Below are 20,437 nucleotides of genomic sequence, written 5' to 3'. Positions count from 1 at the left end.
TATTGTATATTATAATCACAGTACTTAGAATACTGTTTATTATTATAATCACAATATAAATGCCTAAACCATTGCATCCTTTCTCCTCTAAAGTACATTTACTTTAAATCTGTCCTTTATTTTATGACATTCAGAACTGCATTTATGTGTTACACAGCAGAAACTTTCTCAATATTTAAGAAACTACTTTTTAAAGGACAGTATCAATCTTCAGAGAATGTGAAGCAGGATATACATAATTAAGGCATACAACAAAGTCAATAGATACAAATACCTGGTAAGAGCCTGGACAAAATTCTGTAGCAATGAGGCCATAACCATATTACTTTTATTAAACCAAAATACATAATTTGACATTCCAATTTTACATCATTTAAAAATAAAAGCTGTATAAAATACTACTGAAGTACTACGAGCTACTACACACATACTTAAAAAGAACATGACTTAAAAAAGGGTTACACACTAAAAGACATATTTTCTTCAAGTCACACAGGAGCGTGAAATAAAAGTGGAACTTCTGTGAACAAACAAATGAACTAAACTGGATTACTCCACATTAATTCATAGAATCATAGAATAGTTAGGGTTGGAAAGGACCTTAAGATCATCTAGTTCCAATCCCCCTGCCATGGGCAGGGACACCTCACACTAAACCATGTCACCCAAGGCTCTGTCCAACCAGGCCTTGAACACCGCCACGGAAAGAGCATTCACAACTTCCTTGAGCAACCCATTCCACTGCCTCACAACCCTTACAGTAAAGAACTTCTTCCTTATATCCAATCTAAACTTCCCCTGTTTAAGTTTTAACCCATTACCCCTTGTTTTATCACTATAGTCCCTAATGAAGAGTCCCTCCCCAGCATCCTTATAGGCCCCCTTCAGATACTGGAAGGCTGCTATGAGGTCTCCACAGAGCCACATCTTCTCCAGGATGAACAGACCCAACTTTCTCAGCCTTTCTTCATATGGGAGGTGCTCCAGTCCCCTGATTGCTCTCGTGACCCTCCTCTGGACTTGTTCCAACAGTTCCATGTCCTTTTTATGTTGAGGACACCAGACCGGCATACAATACTCCAGGTGAGGTCCCATGAGAGCAGAGTAGAGGGGCAGGATCACCTCCCTCGATGTGCTGGTCACGCTCCTTTTGATGCAGCCCAGGATACGGTTGGCTTTCTGGGCTGTGAGAGCACACTGAAGCCGGCTCAGGTTCATTTTCTCATCAACCAACACCCCCAAGTCCTTCTCTGAAGGGCTGCTCTGAATCTCTTCTCTGCCCAGCCTGTAGCTGTGCCTGGGATTGCTCCAACCCAGGTGTAGGACCTTGCACTTGGCATGGTTAAACTTCATAAGGTTGGCATCAGCCCACCTCACAAGTGGGTCAAGGTCCCTCTGGATGGCATTCTTTCCCTTCAGCATATCAACCGAACCACAAAGCTTGGTGTCATTAGCAAACTTGCTAAGGGCGCACTCAAACCCACTGTCCATGCCACCAAAGATGCTGAACAAGACTGGTCCCAACACTGAACCCTGAGGGACACCACTCGTTACTGGTCTCCAGCTGGACATGAAGCCATTGACTACAACTCTTTGTGTGCGGCCAGCCAGCCAGTTTTTTATCCACTGCGCGGATAACTAATCTAAATGAAAGTGTGAACTTTGATAAACTTGTAACAAAGAGTCTGAAAAACTGTATTATTTTATTATTTAAGTCATTGAACACTGTAATGATATGGCATTTGTAAAGTTGGCAGTAATTAAGAAAACATTTGGCAGCACTGAATTCACTAGTGTTCTATTTAAAGAAATGTTTTTCACCTAAATTATAAAGCTAAATAACTGACATAAAGAGGAGTTTTTTGCACAATGTAATTAATTCCTTATTACAAAATTCAGATATGGGATTACAATCCAGTGTAACGTAACAATCTCTTTTTACACTACAGCAAGTTTTATGAAGTATTTTTTCCTTTTATATTTTGATCCACTACACACAATAAAGAAATATATGCTGCACTTTGCATCAAGTGCTCTGAAATTCTTCTTTACATGAAATCTTTCAAATTTTACGTTTTTTCCACTCTGGCTTGTCTGTTTCATCATCTTCTGGTTCCACTTCTGCAAAAACTGCTTTTGGTTGTGTTCTAGAAAAAATTAAGAAGATTAAAATAATGATCAGACTACAATTCTTTATCAGGAATTATATTAGACATGCACTAGACACAAATAACATCCTTTCTATACATAAAGAATATCCTACACTTGCCTAATTTTCATTTTCAACAGAAACCTGTCAACTAATCTTCTAAGAACTGAAGAAACTTGTGGCTCTCAGGCAAAGAACAAGCATAACCAACACACATCTTCTGAAAGTATTATTTCTTCATCAGCTCGTAATCATTATCTGCGTATTCCATGAATAACATTAAGACAGAAGAGAGGAACAAATCAATTTAACACAATGCTAGGAAAATGGAGCCGCAGCTCTTCTCATTCCTTGGTTCTAAAAACCAGAAACCTCTATTTTTATACACTATAGTATGACAGCAGTCAGTAAGTGAAAACAGGACAGCCAAGCCAGGTTTTCTGGCTTAGCCTGTGCATGAAAAAAAACAACTTCTCTGAAGACTTTTTATCCAGCACTACCGTAACATAAAAACCCTACTGATCTTCAGATGAGAACACAGTGTATCTTACAGTCAAGCTTGATGATATCTATTCCTCCACTGTTTACTTGTATTTTAAATAACACTTAAACTTTACAAAAATAATTATCGATTACTTTTTAAACGAACACAGTATCAAGTAGCATTTCAATAAACTGTTTGGATGTTCAGTTCCCCTGTTTTACACTTTCATCACTGCATGGTCCCCTTTGCAAGCTAATTCTCAGCACAATCACTGTGGAGCTGAATGCTCTCGAGTTCTCATTACAACAGACATGACAAAGTATAAAATGCAGCCAGGGGAGTCATCATCTCATTAATGTATTAACTAATGTTTTCACAGCAGTCTAAGGATGTGAAGCACTGTTATTGTAACCACTGTTATTTGGCAGACTCTACAAAAGGCACAAACCTTAACAAAATTGTGTCTGCCTTACTTAACACAAATAGGTATAATTCAGTGTTGCCATTGACTTCGAAGAGTAATCGCAAGCCATTAGTTATTAAAGTACAGGATTCTCTGCTTGTTAAATACAGGCACAAAACAGATTTAAAGTCACCAGAACTAGTCAAAGGCAACTTCCCTCATACAAAAGATTTTTTTATTGGCCCGTTTTCTCCGCCATCCTCCAAACTTGTCATGGAGGTAAGGAGCATACTAAGACACTACAAAGTCCTGCTGCAGGACTCTATTGGCACATGGTCCCTGGGTGCAGCCTGTACGTCTCATTACACCTAAGCATACCTTGCACCCAGATAGGACCCATGCTGCTGAAAGTCAGGTAAGTCATTCTGATCCCATGGAAAGCAGAGGTGAAACTGAAAAAAAGTTTCCGATTTCAAAATTTCATTACAAAGTTACATAAACGCCACCAGTAATTGAAGGAGGATGTTAAAACAACAGCAACAACAAAGATTAAAAACACTCAATCCAAAACAGATACCCAGGATGAAGGCTTTACTGGCAAAAATACTGGATCTTGTTAGCTGCTGAAGAGGTGAAATGTATGGAATCTTCTTCCCTTTTTTCCACATCATATTGATGGAAGTTCATTTAGCCCTCTTTAACAGTGTAACTTCATTTTATCACAATAAATGAAAGGTATCTAAATGCCACATAGGATCACATCAGGTCAGTATCAAGGTGCTTATTAGTAAAGCACAACTAATTATGCATAAATATAAATTTTGACCACAAAGCCTGCTACTGTTATAATTTTGGTTAGGAACTTCCTAAGGAGAATGACTTGTCAAACAAGCAGCAGAATCCCTGTATTTTCCAGGATAGGTGTGGCACAGAGAACTGTTACAGACTTCAGCTAGTGTAAGTATTACAGAGTCTAGTAACACTAGGGGTGGGAGGTGAAAAGAAAGAAGCTGCAGCATCACATAGCTGTAACCAGCTAAAGCAAACACATACAGAGGAAATCAGCTATGCTTGCTATCTCGTTTTTGAACATTAACATGAAATGGCTGTATCATCAACTCAGCTGAAATGTAAACTGTTCCACCTCCACAAGCCACACAGCAGCAACTGAAGCCTAGGGCGATTTGTATGCCAGATCATTTTAAAGGCATAAGCTTAGAAAACACTGTTTTCATTTTAGCATTATCAGCAGTGATCATTTAATTTAAGTACAAAATGTTCCGCTTAGTAACTGAAATAAAGATTACTAGCATAGCAGCAGTTTGCTGCACGATTAATACAAAAGTTATTAGAACAGGTTTACTACTTCAAAATATTGTTATTTGATGGCTAAATAACTCATGGGGAAAACTGTTCTTTTTTCCCCAACAACTTTCTATATTTTATTTATCCTTGACTTTGGGGTTGACTTCAGCTTGTTAAGGATCCAGTTGACAGATTGCATCAGACACTGCCATAGAGGGCAAAGAGCCCAAGAGAGCTGGCTGATCTTTGAGGACAACCTCCCCAAAACATTCCATCCATGTGCAGAAAGTGAAGCCTGGCAGAAGTGTATTATGGATACACAGGGATCTCCTGTCTGAGATAAACCCCAAAAAAGGACAAACACAGACAGAGGACACAGGGACAACCTTATCCAAGAGGAACAGACGCATTAAGTGAAGATGCAGAAACTGAGTAACGAAAGTAAAATCTCAGCTGGACTAGAAACCAGGAAGAAATTTGAAAGGCAACACTATGGGCTTCAACAGGTACAATGACAGCCAAAGGAATGCTAAGTAAAATGTGCTCAATGGGGCAGGAAACCTGCTGATGTAGAATATGGAAAAGATCAAGATATTTTATGCTTTCTCTGGCTCAGTTTTCCCTGATAAAGTCAGTCCTCATGTCTCAGAGGACCCTGATACTACCAGCAGTCTTTGGGAGGGAGTGAGACATTATCAACAGAAGAGGAAGATGGAGACAGGGAGTATGTTGCTAATTAGACATACACAAATCCATGAGATCAGATGAGATTGATCCAAAGGTACCAAGGCAGCTGGTACCTCAATGCCATGTGACTCAATGTCATTGCAAGAGCACTCTATCATCTTTGAAAAGTCATGGTGACTGGGGGAGGTTCTCAATGATTAGAAAAGGCAAATATCACAGTCTTTATGAAGGGCAAAAGAAGATTTGGGGAACTACAGGATATTCTACCTAAGTCACTGGGAAGGCTATGGGAACAATCCCCATCGAATGCATTTCCAATCACAGGCAGGACAAGAAGGTGATAGGAAACAGACAGCATAGATTTAGCAAGAGCATACTATGCATGCCAAGCTGGCTGCTGAACAGGCTGCCCAGAGAGGTGTGAAATCTCCATCACTGAGGATATTCAGACTTGACCAGGCAAGTCCCTGAACAATCTCAATGCACTGACAAATGCACTCACATTGTGGGTCACACTAACAGGCTGCAAACAAAACTAGGAAAAAAAACCTAACATGATTTCCTCATACTGAGTGCTTCTCTTCATTTTGGCATTTCTCAACAAATACAGATATGCAGACCTTTAGAAAATTTCCAGGGGCCATGCAGACTGCTTTTGAGTCACCATAATCCCTCTGGTTATGGGCTGTTTTTCTTAGTTACTTTTCAGGGATCCAATAGAAGTAGCTTATTGACATCTGAGGTTCACAGACTAGCAGCTAAAAAAAATACTGCTACAGCTAAACCAGCTGGAGAAGACAACTGCATGTCACAGCATGTGACTCATGCTGCAATAACTTTTGAAATTTGTGTTTATATTATACTGGAATAAAGAAAAAAACATGACTTTCAAGCATGCTCAGAAACCACAATAATGTCATAAAGGCTGCTTCCAGACTCAAAAATGAAGATTTTCAGCATGAGACCCCTTTATATTCCTTACCCTACCAACTAGCCTGTTCTCTTTGTCTCAAAATTACTAATTTTTAAAACAGATTTACCTTAAATATACCAATATGTGCCAACAAAATCATTGTTACAAAAAATTCTCTTCAGTCCTGCTTCTTCAACTAAAGGTACTTGAGCCAGTGCATGACTACCACTTCACACACTGCTACTGCCATTGAGAAAAAGTTCAGTGAACACAGCACAGCTACAGGCTGTTGCTTTCATTCATTCCCTTTTGCCCATGATAGGCAGCAGTGATAAGACAGTAAATTAAGGACAACATCACTGAAGAGTAAGGTATTTTCTAAGAACTCTGGTCTATCTTAGTGGGAAGGAAAACTTCACCCTCATTTTCCCTATGGTACAGAAGAGAGCTACATCTGGGCCTGATTAGGCCCTCAGCTACAACGCTTAGCAATTCCTTCAGAGGGACATCTGAAGTCATAGTATATCTGTACAGCTGTGTTAAAACAAACAGCTCACAAAGAATGTAATTTTCAAACATTTACAAATGATGCCTCTAGTTCTTTTCCTGTAGTTCTTTACTTGAAATCTTCAATCTGTCCTGCCTTTCCTTTCACTCCACTGGAATTTGAAATTCATTAGAGACACTTGCCAAGGTCTCTAAAAAGCTTCTCCTGAAAAATCTCAAGATCTTTTCTTTATCCTCACCCATTATGACTTTTCTGCTGTGTTGGTCACATCTTTTTCACAACTTCATTCACACTGCACTTCTGTGACATGTCATCTCCTAATTCAGCATGCACGTCTTATAATCCTCAGTATCCTTTTCAGCCGCATCTGTTTTTTAACCATCCTTTTGCCTTTTATGTACTTCCCCCTCCTTTTCTGGCTTAAATTTTAGAAGAAATAGAAAGGCCAGGCTAATAACAAGCTTGAAAAATTTTCAAGTGATAACAAAAATGACTATTTGGCTTCAAGAATAAATTACGCACCTTCAACTCCAACAAGGAAATATTTTTACATACAATGTATAAACTAACACTGAAAGCCCCCTTGCAGGTATTTATTTACAAGAATTACTGAACTGAAAATACAATTAAAAAAAGTGTTAAAGACAGCTAATCAGTATGAATCGGGACCAAAATCTAACACAGTCATCACAGAGTTACAAAAACTCTGATCAACTGAAAAAAAAAAAGCATTTCTTAGTCTTCTCAAAGAAGACTTAAAATTATGTAATAACCGTCACTGAAGAAAATTACCTACAGCTTTCTTAGACATTTTCTTGAAAAGGAGAATGAAAAACTGTAGGTGAATAACCATGCATTAAGCAATACAAAACCAAAAGCCTTGTCAAACAAGAGATACATCAAGTGGATAGTACATTAAGTGGAAATTTACTACAAGAAATGTGGAAAAAATGAGAGCAGAGAAACAAAGTACTGAAAAGAATGAACAGTATTAAAATAACTTAGATGTATGATTTCTAGGTCTCAAGACAGAATGCAATTTAAATGTGTATCCGAATATCAACTTTCCTAACTTTACAGTGTATCTTATGCTTTAGCTAAGCAACTAGCTTCCCTAAGTTTGTATACTGCTCATTATTATGAACTACTGGTTTTAAAAGGGCCATCAGGGACACTCTGACAATTCAGTATTAACAATAATTTATAACAATTACTTGTAATTTGCATATTTTATTAAATGTGCATCCATAATATCTGCAAGATGCTTTAGACACAGGGTAAACATACATGGCAGGTAAAGTCAGATACAGGATATAATTAACACAGCTGTGTGTGCGGGCAAGTAGCTATTAAAACCTATGACTACCATTGGTCTACAACTATTTATAGACTGAATATTAATAAATATTTCTGAAAATTAAAAACATACCACAGTAATGAAGTTTTTGCATTCAGTGTCTTAAATAATAACAATACTAAGAATAATAATTTTAAAATGCTCTTTGCATAGACTACATCTTAAAATCAAGCTTGTAAAGCAAGGATAATAGCAGTTTCACTGGCATGAGATTTATCAGCTTACAAAACCATCAAGGCAACATGCTGTTGGCTGTAGTCCAGTCCCCCCACATATGTATCACCGTCTGGTGTGTAAGTTAATAGCAGCCTGGACCTGGATCCTCCCACTTCTCAGGCAGCTATCTTCTTCCCCTGCAGCTACATCTTTAGCTAGACACTGTAATGAGATCTGCCCACCTAACACCATAAACCTTCTGTAATAGAGCTATGTTTTAAAACTTTCATGTCTACTACATTGCAGGTGTCGGGTATGAAACTTGACACACAATCAATGAAGTTACGAAGCCAAAAATGTACTGAGTTACCTATCTACCTGATGGAATGTGTGACTGTATTTACTTTTAAAGATGGATAGCTGCCCATCTCAAACAAAACAAGGTACCAACACATTCAAAGTAAATTTTATCTCTATCACACATGCACTATCAAATAATTAATGATCAATATTTAGCATATTCATTACAACAACTGTTACAGAATCAGGCTTTCAAATATTTCTTCTTTGATACAAAACGTGGTTCTGTATAATGCACTGATTTGATGTACATCATCAAATGCATACTTATTAATTACCAGTATGCCACACTTATTAATTACCCAGTCAAAGCCAGGATGAGTCACTGACATTCTCAAGCTGCTTTGGAACAGCTATTCGGTTAACTTTGTGAACAGGTGGGTCAGGTCAGAAAACAAGCTTCATCACTAGAAACAGCTATGATTCTATGATTAAGTTTTTGAAGAGGTAATGATTGTTTCACTAAAGAGCTAAATACTAATGAAGAAAGTACAGGCAGTAAACTACTAATGAATGTACAGCCAGCAGATAAAACATTGGGCTGCAAACATTAAAAAATAGTTTGTTATTGGCAGACTGTTCTGTGCGGGCTATGTCAGGTCCTCACAACCTTTCCCTTATGCATTTTGAAAATACTACTTATACTACATAGATTTTGTGTGATAAAAACAACAATAGCAAAATATGATTTTTTTGGTAATTTCTGAAGTGCTAGTCTCTGTTCATTAGTATGAAGTTCATTTATTATTCATTTTAGTGCTATGATGAATTAATATATTTAATGGTTTGAATTGTATTTATTTCTAGGAGAAAAGAAGTCTTTCGTAGAAAGCAATCTGCAAATTGCTTTCTACATACATGCAAATCCACACATACATGCAAATGCAAATGCCACACTCGCACATACATTTAAACTACGTTACCAGCTGTTGGATTACCAATATCCAACCAGATTACCATAATCTCAATAAGGCTCTTTAATTTATGTAACAGCTACTGAACACTTAAGTTGAAGTCCTGATAGGAAATTTTATCAGTGCAACTTTTAATACTACTATACCTTTAACAACAACTTCGTTTAAACACGTACTCTGGTCCATATGCAGGGAGAACCTCACAAACTTATGACATTTGAGAAATCACCTAAAATATACTGTCATAACATTAAGTAAACATTTTTAAGTTTTAACCTAAGGATTGGCCAGAACTAAAGGGCATATTAGAAAACTTACCATCCCAGTCTGTCAAAAGGACAGTACTTGACTAAAAGTTATATTGCAACTACAGACACTGAGATGATTCTAAATTCTGAACAGCTCAGAAAGCTTTAAAATAATTTTCTAGCATTGATAGGTATATTCTAAAAATGGAAATGTCAAATTTCAACAATTTAACCTGCTCTTCAAACTCTTATTGTCATAAAAAGAGTATGGCATATTCTTAGTTGACATAATCATGGCAGCAATCCAAAAAAGGCAAAGTATACCATTAAAAACGTGTGTCTTCTATTTTTACCAAACTCCCACTGGCCTCCAGAAATATTGCTTGCATTTTTAATTGTATCCTTACTTAGCATATGCCGGAGAAATCCAGTATGGATTCTCCTCCGCTTCCTTTGCGTGACGTAAAATAGCCTCTCGAGGGTTGCTATCATCTGTCTTATCCAGTGCAATATTTTTGACTATATACGATGACAAGGTACCACCATGAGTTCCAACACGCCCTCCACGACCTGCAGTTAAAAAAAAAAGACTATTTTAGAGATAAATATTTAAGAAATAAACGTCTATAACAGTGACCTGATACAAAGACATTATTTAACACTGTAGGAAGAATCTAATTTAATGCCACACTCACATAAGTGTTTTACTGATTATGTCACACAAAATAAGTCATTGTGATTATTTATTTATTCCAGGCAAGCACCCCAATCAAAAAACAATGTATACAGTGTAGTGAAGTGTAGGACTCAACATGATGGTCCCTCTGGCATACAACAGTCTGAAATGATTACACCTAGATTACCTGGTCCTGCTACTGGAGGCTCAGGTTTGTGAGACTTCACGGGGTCCAGCCTATCCTTCTCCAGCTGCTTCCTGGTGCTTCGCTGTCGTGGTTCACGGAACATCGGAAGTGCATGGGCTGAACGGTCACAATTTGGAGAAAAAGAAAGTTAGCAATTTTCTTTATAAGGTTTTAATTACAAAGACGAAGACTGGGATTCTTCCTTTCAATGGAAAATGTGGCAGAAGCAGCAGCCCAGTTGGATACAGTTCTTCTGTATCCAAGCAGTGATTTATTGATGGATACTGAGAGCTTCTTTTGGCTGATTTTTTTTCAAAGATGAAATCAGTCACATTTCCAGGCTTCCTTCAGGGAGGAGCCTTTCATATGAAATACTGTTTGCAGAGTTTATGTATATGTAATTTATTCTTAACTCAGTTCCCAGCATTGGCACTGTGACCAACTGGTTGCTCTTTTCTGAACTTCCCAGTCTTCTAACACTCTAAGAGCAGTATAAAACCCTAGATACATTCTTAGATCTGTAACATAAGAGGGAAGTAAATCTTCTCAATGATCTAAATGGTAATGGTTCTTCATATGAAGTCATAATCATGTTCTTTCTTAAATTATGAGATTAAGCAGGGTTGGAAGAATACCCATTACTGAGACAATTTAGCCAAATTATCAGTATTTAAAACTTCTATTTCCAAAAAAATGTCATCAGTATCCTTAATCTCAGTAATTGTTTTGGTCCACTCAGGCAATTTGACAGCAACAGAAAAACACCATGTTCAGGTACGCAGTTTTCTTATGGTGAGGTTTAGCTCTCACATTCAGATATGCTGACTGCTGCTGTTTCCAAAAATGCAGGCAATTGTACTGGGGTCAAAAAACCCAAAGGCAAAACTCAGCCCAACAAATTTTGCACTTAGAAGCACCAGCCCTATGTTGGGTAAAAAAGAAAAAAAAAAAAAAAAAAGAGGAGAACCAGCCCTATATTGAGTAAAAAAGAAAAAAAAAAAGAGGAGAAGGAGGAGAAGGAGGAGAAGGAGGAGAAAGGAGGAGAAAGGAGGAGGAGAAAGAAGGAGGAGAAAGAAGGAGGAGAAAGAAGGAGGAGAAAGAAGAGAAGGAAGAGAAGGAGGAAGCATTTAGGGACTTATCAGTTTGATTTTTTGAGCTTGTTTCTGGAAGCCTGCTCAATTTATTAGTGTGAGGGAAGTCGCCACCGGGTGACAAAGCAGTAGTTCATTGCAAATAAATGTTTAGGCCTTATTTTTGCAGATTTCATGACGTCTAAAATGCCTGGGACAATTTACTGAAAAGCACTAAGCTTGACTGGTTTACATACAGCATCTGACTCAAGAGATCCAAGCCCCTGCTATTTGTGGAGTCAAAGTTGTTTAAGGGAAACCCAAACTTCATATTCGTGTGCTTTAAAAGTAACACCTTTTCCCTAAAAACAACATTCCTACATTAAAAATAGCCATTACAGGCAATCCTAAAATTAAAGTGCAGCTGGAAGTCTGAAGGGTGGGGGAAAGGGTTTGAGGCGGAGGGCAAAAAAAATGAGAAGGAAAAAAGGTTGGATCACTTTTCAAAAGGCCTTCCAAGATCTTAATTTATTTCCATTTGTACTGGTAAGCTTAAACGACAGAAATCTAATCTCTGAACAGTTTCCAAAGTATGCAACGAAGCTCAACATTTGCAAAGCAAATCCTTATAGTGCATTGCTTTATATGGAAGTATCTTATTTAGGTTTCAAAATGATGTGGAAAAAACTGTTTAAACAGCTAAAGCTCGACAACAAAATTCTGAAGCTTTGTATAATTGGGACCTAAATCTTTGAATGGCATTTATAAATGCTACTGAATACACAACTTCAATTAACTTTTAAGCAGAAAGGTGTTTTTTTTTAATCACAAAAGCTCTTTACATTATAAACACTAACAACAAAATGCACACGAAGTATTTAGATAGTAGACCATGTGCTGATACAGGCAAGGATGTAGTAAGTAAGGATGGATTGAGAAGAGCACCCAAGGGAGAGAAATATCCCTGTTCTTTGCCAGCTACTACTTTACCCACTGCTACCCAAAAATCGGAGCTGGACATCTGCAGCAGTGAGGCAAGCAAGAGACAGCAGTGGCTGGGAAATACCTGAGATGGGAATTCAGAAGACTACTGAGACTTTCTTTTGTTTATTATGCTGCCAAACAATTATCTTGTTCTACAGAAACAGTTTTAGCTATTTCCAGTATCAAAACTACTGGAAAACACTGTGGTTCCAAACACCATGGAACTGGAAGACAATGAAGAGAAGCAGGAAAGCACAACTATGTGACTCTTCTCATTTCACATGAGGAAACACTACATCAGGGGAATGTTAACGGTGAGGGGCAAAATCTCAGTTGATCCCCTCATCCCTTTGGAAAATTCGCCCTTGGGAAAAGGCAGATCCCTAAACACTTTATAGTAACAACGATAACTATTTCTTAATATGAACATAAGGCCTTATACAATGACAACCTTGAGGATACAGAGGTATTTAAGCTGTTTAAATCTTAATCTGGGTAAATTCTAAATTTTGAAAAATCACTTGAAATTTTTTCCAAGACCTATCACTAATGTCTCTGATTTTGTCGCTGGTACTGATAATGCTCCCAAATGGGAAAACACTTCCTAAACCCATCTACAATCACTGATTCAGTTATGTAAAACTGAAGATCTGGGAAAAATCCAAAATACTGGAGTTTTCTTGGTTTGTGGTTTTGTAAAGGCAGGTTTTTTTTTAAGGCTTTCAGGTGCCATCAGAACCTAAAAAGCAGCCATTATTAATAACTTTACAGAGACTACAAGATACATATACATTTCTGATTGTGCAAGGCTAGAAAAAAAATTTGCACAAAGCACTAACATCTCACACCACTGAGCAACACTTGATGAAAAGCTGCAACTTTTTTAGAGGGGAAAATATAAAGCTGTATGATCTCCAAATAATTTCAAACCTAAGAACTAAGGAGGCTCCTATAAAGATATACTTAAATCCCTTACGTGTTATAATGTAATCCTGTGTAAGAGTCTCTGCTGGTCTCTCTTTTCGTTTTGTTTTGACCACACATAATTTTGCTCCCCTAGGAGGAAAGACACAGAAGTTCAGTTGGTCTGTTTATGTCAAACAGAAACAGGTTTTTATTCAAAAAAGCCTCAACAAAGTTATACAGCATTTTAAATATTCATAAATGTATGTATCATTGCCTGTCCATGCACATGTGGAGGACAGAGATTACTGATTCTGTTACAGAGCAGTTTATATGACATGCGGAAACAAGGGTGGAAGATTCATTTCACACTTCATTCGTCCACACCGCTTGCAGAATGCACAATGAAAATGCTTCTCTCCCAACATCAGCAATGATTTGCTCCTACTACTCTTCCTAAGCTGCAGAGGCAGCACTTATCTAACTAGAAGTGTCTGTAACACTGCAGCTAGAAGAAACTGCATAAGCCTGGCTGGTGCAGACTGATTTAAACTGGTGGTGTTTTCCTCCTCATAGCAAGTACCAGGAAACAAACTGGACACAAAACTGAGCCAGGACTCTTGTGGTCTGTGCCTAGGAAATGCAGGCTACCCTCTGAAGAGGGGTCCAAACAAGGGTGAACTCTCTTGTCCTCCAAATTGACAAAGATCAGAAAAATAAAACATCTTGTAAACCAGAATTTACCTTCACCTTCAAGTGTCACAGTAAGCATCTGGACACAGTATGTTTTTGGATGTCACTGAAACAAAAATGAGTGCATATATGGGCAGAACATTATACCATTCAGTATTGATGAAGTGTACATTTCCCCCCAGCTGACAGGAAGCAAGCATGCCGAAGTTAACTAGCCAATCCAGATAGTAAATTAATTGAAAAAGAAGTATTTATAGACTAGTAAGTCCCTCTTTTTTTCATTCCAGGCTGAGAAGTCATGTCTGATGAATCACTACCACCTTTCCATTAGATATACAGGCAGAAGCCACAGGATAGGTGCAGGTAGGGGAGAAGATCAGCAGAAAGATGCAAATATGCTTCCTTGGTTTGCACCCTCTCAAGTTGGTTTCTTCCAGTATTACATCACAGACACAAGTTTAATGATTTTTACTTCTGGAGAAAAAAAAACAAAACCACCAAACCCAACCCCAAAACACAGTCTCATAAAAAATATGACTAAATTAAACAAATTTCCTTTCAATAACACATCAGCAACCTCCAAAAGACTGGATGAAAGTTCTGTTCTTTTTACTGCAGATTTCATGCAACAGAAAACTGAAAGCATATGTAAGTTCAGGTGGAACAGACAGCAAGCATACTGCACTAGGAAAAGCTCAGATGCAAATGTGCTGTTTTTCAGAAACAAACTGGTTTCTTGTGTTTTATTTCTTTCTACTCTTACTAAATAAGTAAGACTGAAAAAACTCTGCAAAACAAATGCTACTAAAATGTTTTTTCTCATTTATTAGTATAACCAAAGAACCACAGAATCATGCTAAATTTAAGGAAAAAAATAATGTTCTTAGTCATTAATCATGATTACATACCTCTGGCTTTTGACAGGATCATAGTAGACTTTGGCCAAACCATTTCCTGTACCAACCATGATCTGGTTCAGCTTAGGATGCCAAAGGCTACGCACAACACTCTGTAATAAACAACATATTGATAGGTGGTCATTGATCTAGATCTTAGAATTAACATTCCTATTGTCAAATAGTGGATCAAGGTCACACTGTAGCAGGAACATGCTTAAGAACATGAATGAATATACGAATATGTGAATGAATAGGAGTTCCTCTTGAGAACAACATAAAAGGAGTGACAACACATGGATGTAGGCAGAAAGCACAAATTGGTGGCAGTGCGACAGTGTTTTCCATAGACTAACTGCTCCAGGGTCTTAGTGAGCATAATTAAAATGGAAAGTTAAAGGGGAATTCGAATAATGACAGCAAGGAGAACAATAAAGTGCTTCAGATACAGCAATACAGGCCTTCATGCCTTTTGCATTTTCATTCTTAATTCTTAGTCCTTCCACCCTGTTCTTTAATTTAGGTTTTTCACTTCTCACACAGTGCTGACCTTTCATTTGCTGACTAAAGAAATGGAAGCACAGCTGATTTTCACTCTTGATTCTTTCTTCCCCACAACGCCCAGAAAAACTGGGTAATTGAAGCCAATGTCTCACAGCTCTGTCACACTTCTGGTCAGCAGAGAAACTAATTTTCAGACATTAAGAGAATTGTTCTTTTACACACAGAGTGTGGTTCTCCATGTGACTTTAATCTCCATGTGATTAGTGTATTCAGTCTGATTCAGCACACCAGCACAGGAACTCTGTAAGAGTCGATCTTCTGACTCAGGAACACCAAGGAAGCTGGCATGAAGGGCAACACATCCCAACACAAACACAAAACCTGTATGTGCCTCTGACTAATCAGGGGAAGAAAAGTGTCTGGTTTTGAGAGACAATAATTTTTTACAGTGATATTGTCCAAGACTTAACACTGGTCTTAATAGTGTCTGTATTTCTCATGCAATAAATGTATTCAGAGTTAGCAGGATACATCATTCTGTTAGTATTTCACAAAAAAAATGCTCATTTTTAGCCCTATATTTCCCCTAAGCTAACTACTTCTCTTTTCTCAAAAGTCAGGAATAGATTCTTCCCAAAGTGAATTAATAAATCAGTATTCAACCAACTATCAGTTATCTACCTATATGCTTTAATTTTTAACATAATACAGCACATGAAATTCACAGAATGGGAACCACTAATGTCTTAAGAGAAATACAGCACAGCTAAAATATAATTAGGAGTGTAATACAGCCCTATGACTTGGGAGATAAGAACTATTTAATCTGAAAACGCATGGTTACCTATCAGCTCTCGTGACTCCTGAATCACTTCCCATTTCATGTTCCATACTATTTTTGCTTTGGTTCAGATCCCCATTTTTTTTAATGTTATGAGAAACAAGAGTTTTAAAAATATTGAAAAAATTCTAACGCCCATTCAGCCATCATGAATCAGAGATTCATTTTACTACAAGATGATGGAAGACTCCTCTTAGCTATTTTTCTGCTTTGTGTTCTTGTTTTAAGAAGAAAAATTGAATGAATTGAGTTTACATGAATTAACTGACCATTTCTTACAATGGTTTTTCTGCAAAACATTCTCTTTCGACATAGATGTACATACAGTATTATACATTTCCACGTGCTTACAGGTACAAATGAATCTGGTTTCCTTATTATAACTAAAGAACAACAATCTATTACAAGATACAAAGTAGAATTCTCTTATTATTCCATAAGCCTTGCCACAAGCAATCAAAATAATCAATACAGAGTTGCTAATAAGTTGTTTGATTTAAATAAGACATTCTTACATACTGTTACTGAATGCTGAAAATGCTACAGTAACTTCAAACACACAAAGCTAATAAGCATTGAAGGTCAGAGGTGGGTGGCCTTCTATTAATATTTATTGCATGTTTTTCACCAGCCTTTTTAAACTTTGTCGTTCATGTGGTTCTCCACTCTCTACTGTTAAGTAAATGTATCTTATAGCATGGTACTGGATACCAGCCAACAAAAACAAAGTCTGAGACAGTGTGGCTCAGCACTGTTGGGGATTGCTAAATTTCTAACTTGTCAAACATGCACAGCACACTTAAAACCACCCATGGTACATGCTCCAAAGCAGGCAAAATAACTGCCATTAAACACAGACCAATAAATCTTCTCAAACTGTAAAATGTCCCCAAAATATAACTTGTTAAAAACTAAATAAATACAAGCTCTGAACATGCAAGTAATTTTATTAATCCACTGGCATAGACACTACTTCATGAGAAAAAATAAAAAATACTTATATAGATTTTCAGATTGTTAGAAATGGGCAATACCTTAAAAAGAACAAAATACTTTTGGTCTTTTTAATACCAATACTTTAAAAAGACCAAAATTCCTAAACTAGATCCTGATTGTCTTCTCCAATGATATAAATCTAAAGAAGTAAAAATTTTAAATATCTACACAACAAAGTGATGACTGTGGACTAGGTCTTAATACTGAAAATGAGGGGAAATGGGATTCTTTATCATACAAAAAATAGTTACTTCATAAAGAGCATTTAGCCTTTGATGCCTCTAACCTCCCTACTGTTCAGTTAAAATAACTCCCATAGACACCTTTATCACTGGAAATGCTAATCATCAAATTCCAGCTCAAAGAAGGTCCTACCTCCCAGTTCTCCAGGCAAACAAGTGTGCTAATAGCAGGAAAAGTGTATTCCTGGCTTTGACTACTTATGTACATAGGTAGATACCCACCTACTGATACTGCACTGTACACAATTACAGAATGACTGCAAGTGGAAGAGAGCTCTAGAGATCATCTAATTCAACCCCCCACGCTCTAAGAATGGCCAACAAGTAGCTCTCGACATTAAATCTGGTTTTGAGTATTTCTACGAATGGAGACTCTTAACAGCATCTCTGGGCAGCCTGTCTCAATGTATGACCACCTCCACCATAAAAATTATCAAACCTCAAACCATTTTCTTTTGTTTAAGTGGATGTTCCTGTAATGAGTGTTGTGCCTGCTGTGTAGAGTGGAATAACAGCCTCCCTCAACCTGCTGGCAACACTCTTTTGCCTGATGCAAATGGCTATGGGCTTCCTACTGCCACTTCCTATTTCTCTGAGGTAGAAAGGGAATTTGCCGTTCCACAGTAACTTTTTAAGAATACCTTGTTTCATTTTAAGATTGTGCCCTGCAATGGAACCCTACACAAACAAGGTGTACTTCAATTTTAACTGCCCTCGAGACAGGAGTTAGAGCAATAACCTCAGCAGGTAAAAGCAAACTGCAAGCTCTCACTCCACTTTCCAAGGTGGTTCCATGCTTGGCAAGAAAAGTAAAAGACATAGGAATAAAACTGCTTGACATTGCTTTATGGAAGCCAAGCACAAAAGACTTGACCAAGTGTTAAGTACTGACTGCGTGGAAATCCTGTGAATGCCAGCTTCAACATTCAGAAAATATAAACACCAGAACAAAAAAAAAAATCAGTTAATTAATTCTATATTCAAACAATCACACAGAAGGATTTTACCTGTTTCTTATAAAATAAAACTGAAACAAGACAAGTTATGTAGATTCTGAAAGCCTGAAGTTTCCATGTCATCTATCAACTTTGCAAATGAAAAATAATATAGTATAAGAAATAAGAATGATAGAACGCATAATGTATCATCAAATCAACTCCTTCAATATTTAAAATAAAGATTTCTATAATGCCTGGATGTTTTGGACAGTACATCTTTTGAGCACGAAATCCTGGAAGCCTGTAATATAATCCTGAAAATAATTTATCCATGGAACTAATGAAGCCAGCTCTGTAAGATCTGAAAGTATGGCACTTAGATGCAAAAGCATTAAGTTCTTCAAATTAGACTAATCTGAATAGCCTTTTGCATCCGTCTGTTGCATATATGAATACAGTAGTCTGTGTTGGGAAATACTGGTAAAGATTCTGAAAATATTTTTGTGAAGTCAAGCAAGGAAAATATTAAAAATGTTAACAGAAAGAAAACCACTCCAAATTCACCTTCTTCACTGACACTGTGGAAGAGGCTACAACAGATTCAGTGGATGTTATTGATAGTAGGCCCTTGTAGTTATTTTCAGGTAACAAATTGTCTTGTAATGCTACTTAAACTGAAAGTCAATTAAAACATTATTTTAAAGACATTGTTTTTGCAATCTGGATGAGAATGTTTATCATCTTAAACAACTGCCTAATGAAATAAGAACAGATTACTGACCGTTCTTGCCATATCTTTTCCTGAAGTTTCTATAGTATGGTTAAAACAAACCATGTATTATCTGAACTATACCTAATTTTTACATTATTTTTAAACTAAGCACTATACTTACTTCAGACTCCCAGTTCTTTTAAAATAAACTCCAGATTTATAAAGTTTTACCTATAGTGACTTAAAAGTTTAATAATATGTGGTAATCTTAAACCATAAAACTCAAATACATAGAAAGGTGGCAGGTGAAAGTGATGATATTGCTATTCCCTTGTGTGCTATTCCACCTGCATTTCTTCTGACACATGCAGTCCCAGCTCATGTGAAATTCTGGGGTGATTCATAAATAGTCTCACCCTTAACAGTCTGTTCTCACCTTGTGTTTCCCTTTGTATCATATGAAGTAGAGCTGTTGCTGCAGATAAACAATAAACTACACCAAATAATTTTTCTGTTAGTTTATTCTTTGCCTGGCTTAGATGACTAGGTGACTACACACATGGTTTTGCTGGCACTATGTACATTAACAGTGTTTTGATGGGATTTAAGAGCAGTGCCTCTAAATGAGAACCTGAAGCCTGAAACATAGTTTTCTGCTACACGGAATGGGACATTTATTCTGGCCTAGAAATATACTCCTGTGTTTAGCAGGCAAAGTGAAGAATAACCAAAGCAGATTTCTCAGCAAGCAAAAGCTAATTATCTCAACTGAAACTGTCCAGAGCACTTTGGTAACTCCCCAGCAGAAGTAAACAATATGGAGAGGGTATTTTACAAGGTCAGCAAGAAAAGATTAAAATGATTTGTGGCATACGAATGGAAAATTTACCCCTAAGATGAAACCACGAAGCTGGGTAAGGTCATGAAACTGATGTCAAGGATTGAAAGAATTCTCATGGATCTTTGCTTATAAAGATGTTTCAAGACTGCAGCAGCAAAGACAAAATTCAGCTCCCTAGTCCATGCTTCAAGTAAAAGCATTCTGCCTTACAGCATGTATAGAGTTTGTCCAGGATAGAAAGAAGTATCTCAGGGGTATGAGTACAGGTTGGAGGCACAAAGAGTAGGAAAAGTTAACAAATTCTAGTAAGATCAACTAGAAAGGGTTAGAAGTTTCACATTGGGAACAGGGACTGGCAGAGATTATGGGGGTTGTGAGAAGCTTCAGAGTGGATGCATCATTAAGAAAAAACCCAAAGCAAATATAGCAAGCTTACCTGGTTCCTACATACTACACAAATCTTAATTCTT

The 20,437-nt window shown here is 37.2% G+C and overlaps 2 protein-coding genes across 2 annotated transcripts in view; both read right to left on the bottom strand.

Annotated features, from left to right (window-relative positions):
- The window catches only part of LOC133215974 (synembryn-A-like), a 305,748-nt gene that overhangs the window by 262,873 nt on the left and 22,438 nt on the right, over positions 1-20,437 (bottom strand). The window lies entirely within an intron of this gene.
- LOC133215970 (WD repeat-containing protein 70-like) overlaps positions 1,762-20,437 on the bottom strand; it is a 30,886-nt gene continuing 12,210 nt past the window's right edge. The window contains exons 3-7 of the mRNA XM_061360347.1: positions 14,906-15,006; positions 13,378-13,457; positions 10,348-10,464; positions 9,892-10,054; positions 1,762-2,147 (exon numbers count right to left, since the gene is read on the bottom strand). Coding sequence (XP_061216331.1) covers positions 2,063-2,147; positions 9,892-10,054; positions 10,348-10,464; positions 13,378-13,457; positions 14,906-15,006 — 546 coding nt within the window. The 3' untranslated portion in view covers positions 1,762-2,062. The remainder of the gene's footprint in view (positions 2,148-9,891; positions 10,055-10,347; positions 10,465-13,377; positions 13,458-14,905; positions 15,007-20,437) is intronic.

This window comes from Neopsephotus bourkii, unplaced genomic scaffold (assembly GCF_033783945.1).
Source record: "Neopsephotus bourkii isolate Nb327-2 ecotype Australia unplaced genomic scaffold, CSIRO-AGI_Nbou_v1 NB_1021, whole genome shotgun sequence".
Lineage (NCBI taxonomy): Eukaryota > Metazoa > Chordata > Aves > Psittaciformes > Psittacidae > Neopsephotus > Neopsephotus bourkii.
The sequence above is the reverse complement of the archived record's forward strand: the minus strand, read 5'-3'. Positions and strand labels throughout refer to the sequence as shown.